Here is a 4,344-nt window from a genome sequence, read left to right as displayed (position 1 = left end):
TAGTTGTAATACTATAAATGTAATATTTGTTGTTTGTCTACGTTTACATGGACAAAAGTAATCGGATTAAACAGCCGTTCGGAATAAAAATGCGTCATGTAAACAGCCCGTTCCGATTATTCTGAACCGATTGAGCTCGATCCGAATGAATTTTTAATCCGAATGAAAAGGGTGGGTTATGCCGATTGATAATTGGAATGACGTTCATGTAAACACTTAATCGGACCATCTTATTCTGATTGTAGAAAACTGACCTGTGCACATGTCTGCTGACTTTCATTCACCTGGTGGGACAGCAGCGCTCCAGCTGTGCAGCACCATGCAGAACTTTTCCTCCTCTCTCTCTTAACAGATGAAAAAGGAGGCAAACAGCAATCGTTGCTTCACGAAAAATAAAAATAAAAAGCACTTATTGCTTCATCTGCAGCCTGCAGCTCAACCGAGGAGTAACGGCGTCTCTACCGTTATTAAAAGCTGACACGGGTCCGTCCTGAGCGCACAGAGGAGCATTGTTTATGTTTGCAACACGGAAGTAGAGCTGAADGTTTACAACACTGCGCCTGTCCGGACTTTTATTCTGAATAAAACTCCGGTGCATGTAAACACTTTTCATGATCGGATTGTGTCCGTGTAAACAGTACATTCGGAATATTTAATCTGAATACATTTCAATCCGATTAAAACATTTTGTGCATGTAAACATAGCTGGTATAATTTTACTTATTAAAGCTCATAATCTTACCACTTGAAACATCACTAGCCCTGAAGCTGCTGGTAGACATCGCGGTTGGAATTATCAAAGGTTTTTGACACCTGAGAGACACCGTAGTGTTTGGAAGGGGGGAGGGATGATTCAACCACTCAACCACTAGATGTCGCTGAAAACAACAAATCCTACACACTGTAACTTTAACTCTAACCATTACTAGTTTATTCTTAACTCTAACCATTACTAGTCTATTCCTAACAATTACTAGTCTAATCCTAACTCTAACCATCACTAGTCTATTTATAACCCTAGCCTGAATCAGAACCTAATTTACACCATACTCTACCTGACTAGTAGAGTGCAGTAGAGCTGAAAAAGCAGTGACCAGGAAATTGTCCACACTTCCCAAAAATGTCCTCACTTTGTTGGTTAAAACATGATGGTCCTCACTCTATAGCAGAAAACAAGTAACAAGAAAACACACACACACCTGCCTTTCAGCTTTGGCTGGTGGGTAACAATTGTTTAGAGATGTGTGATGTAGAACTTGTATATTAATGTCGGGCCCCCAGGGGCCCTGCCCGTCTCTGTCTCTGGCAGCTACACGGACCCCCGACCTTCCTCCTCCTCTTCTGGACACATAAAGAGACCCATGAATGCCTTCATGGTGTGGGCCAAGGATGAACGGAGGAGGATCCTGCAGGCCTACCCAGACATGCACAACTCCTCCATCAGCAAGATCCTGGGTCAGTTCAGCTTCTGCTAAAGGGATGGTCTGGTTGTTTATAAAGGGTTAGTCTGGTTATATATAGATGGTTAGTCTGGTTATTTATAAAGGGATAGTCTGGTTATTTACAAAGGGTTAGTCTGGTTATATAGAAAGGGTTAGTCTGGTTATATATAAAGGGTTAGTCTGGTTATATATAAAGGGTTAGTCTGGTTGTATATAAAGGGTTAGTCTGGTTGTATATAAAGGGTTAGTCTGGTTGTATATAAAGGGTTAGTCTGGTTGTATATAAAGGGTTAGTCTGGTTATATATAGATGGCTAGTCTGGTTATTTTTAAAGGGATAGTCTGTTTATATATAAAGGGTTAGTCTGGTTATTTACAAAGGGTTAGTCTGGTTATTTACAAAGGGTTAGTCTGGTTATATATAAAGGGTTAGTCTGGTTATATATAACGGGTTAGTCTGGTTATTTATAAAGGGATGGTCTGGTTATTTACAAAGGGTTAATCTGGTTATATATAGATGGTTAGTCTGGTTATTTATAAAGGGATAGTCTGGTTATTTACAAAGGGTTAGTCTGGTTATTTACAAAGGGTTAGTCTGGTTATTTATAAAGGGTTAGTCTGGTTATTTATAAAGGGTTAGTCTGGTTATTTATAAAGGGTTAGTCTGGTTATATATAGATGGTTAATCTGGTTATATCTAAAGGGATAGTCTGGTTATATATAAAGGCTTAGTCTGGTTACATATAGATGGTTAGTCTGGTTATTTATAAAGGGATGTCTGGTTATATATAAAGGGTTAGTCTGGTTATTTATAAAGGTGTTGGAAAAATATGCATTGTTCAAAGATGATAACCAGACTAAACCTTTATAAGTAACCTGACTAACTCTTTATACATAACAAGACTAACGCTTTATTAATAACCAGACTAACCCTTTATAAATAGCCAGACTAATCTTGTTATTTATGAAGGGATAGTAGTCATATATAAAGGGTTGGTCTGATTATTTATAAAGGGATAGTAGTTATATATAAAGGGTTGGTCTGATTATTTATAAGGGGTTAGTCTGGTTATATATAAAGGGTTGGTCTGATTATTTATAAAGGGATAGTAGTTTTTATAAAGGGTTAGTCTGTTTTTTATAAACCATGTTCTGTTAGTTATCAGTAGTTAATACTGTAAAATTAAACCTAATATTAGGTAGTCCCCCACTTTTAAATGTCACTGTTTTTGAGGGTTTTTTTAATGGACCAAAAACCTTCCATGGGGTGGCTGTGTCTGAGTGGTTAGGGGAACCGTTCCTCTAAGGCGAGCTTTGGCAGTTCAGTTCTACTGCTATTTGGTCACATGTCGAAGTGTCTCTGGGCAAGGCACTGAACCCCCATTGTTTCTGATGTATATCAGTGTATGAATTTAATTTAACCCTGATTAGTCTCTACAGATTGATTTACTTGTATTAGCTTTGTAGGAAGATCTAGTAGAGTATAGTGTGAATATTTGTGTGTGAACACGTTTTTGCTACATCATGGGGACCAATTTCCAGAATAACACAGCCTTGTGGGGAKCCAATGCTCCTCATGGGGACCAAAGCCTGGTCTCCGCAGGTACGGATGCTGATTTTGGGTGGGTGGTTAGGGTAAGGGGTCAGTGTTAAGCTATAGAAATGAGGACACAGATTGTAGTGTAAAGTATGGTACAGAAAAGAGCTGTAAGTCCAGTCATGAGTAGATGAGGTGTAGACTCCTGGTGCTCTCTTTAATGTCAGTATCCCCCCACACCCCAATCAGGTTCGAAGTGGAAGTCCATGTCCAACCAGGAGAAGCAGCCGTACTACGAGGAGCAGGCGAGGCTGAGCCGGCAGCACCTGGAGCGCTACCCGGACTACAAGTACAAGCCCAGACCGAAACGGACCTGCATCGTGGAGGGCCGGAGGCTGAGGGTGGGCGAGTACAAGGCCATGATGAAGAGCCGCAGACAGGAGCAGAGAGCCACCTACACACACAGGTACCTCCAAGAATTTCTGTATCAGACCTAGAACAAGATCCAGCTGACTCCTGCAGCTCAGTGTCTGCAGATCTAACAAACTCCATGATTCTATCAGCTGTTAGTTATTGTGTCATAAAACCAGCAGAGAACACTGAGGATCTCAGGGGTCTCCTGCTGCTGATGGTCTTCAGTCTTTATTAAGTCCTTTATTGAAAGTTCTGACTTTCTTTAGAAGGGTCTAGGTGTCCAGACTCAGTGATTGAGAACTGTTGATGCCTGGATGATGGTGGAGCTCAGCAGGGTTGAGGTTTAAAGTAAATCCACTTCCTTCCTGTCTTCTCAGTCAAACAGAACCACAGATCCACTACTCCCAGAGCGAGGGCCAGTACCCGGGCAGCGGGGGCTCCATCTCTGTCCCCAACATGTCCTTCCACCCGGCACTGCTGGAGCATTACCTGCCACAGATTCCGCCCACCGCTCGCAGAGCCGAGGGTCAGGCCACGCCCACCTCTCAACCCAGGGAGCGAGAGAGAGCACGGCCCCCGTACAGCGAGGGGGAGGAAAGCGATGTGGGAGAGAGGAGCGAGGGGGAGCTGGTCCTCCTCACAGACTGAGGTGGGGTGGGGGGGTGGGGGGCAGCAGGACCACCAGTAAGGTTCTGCTCATCGTGCGTTCAGACGGTCTGCTTCCACCCGAGGAAGCGCAGCAGCTGCACGACAGAGCTGCTGCTGCCCCCTGCTGGACACGAGCCGAAACAGTTTCCTATATTCAGCTGAAGCTTTCTCTGTCCTGCGTCCTGCTTTCTTCAGCCGCCACTCTGACGTCACGMTGCTAAGAAGCTCCTGATGTTCTCTACATTTGATCTGTGTTGCTTTAGCTCAGGAGGATGATTGTGTCTGTTTGTCTGGAGTGTTAGCA

The 4,344-nt window shown here is 43.1% G+C and overlaps 1 protein-coding gene across 2 annotated transcripts in view; it reads left to right on the top strand.

The window, feature by feature from the left end:
* The window catches only part of sox13 (SRY-box transcription factor 13), a gene marked incomplete at its 5' end in the record, with an annotated part of 18,664 nt that extends 14,320 nt beyond the window's left edge, over positions 1–4,344 (top strand). For both annotated transcript variants that reach the window (XM_014023700.1, XM_014023699.1), the window contains 3 exon segments: positions 1,282–1,455; positions 3,228–3,444; positions 3,770–4,344. In XM_014023700.1, the coding sequence (XP_013879154.1) occupies positions 1,282–1,455; positions 3,228–3,444; positions 3,770–4,040 (662 nt within the window).

Source organism: Austrofundulus limnaeus, unplaced genomic scaffold (assembly GCF_001266775.1).
Source record: "Austrofundulus limnaeus strain Quisiro unplaced genomic scaffold, Austrofundulus_limnaeus-1.0 Scaffold387, whole genome shotgun sequence".
Lineage (NCBI taxonomy): Eukaryota > Metazoa > Chordata > Actinopteri > Cyprinodontiformes > Rivulidae > Austrofundulus > Austrofundulus limnaeus.
The sequence above is the reverse complement of the archived record's forward strand: the minus strand, read 5'-3'. Positions and strand labels throughout refer to the sequence as shown.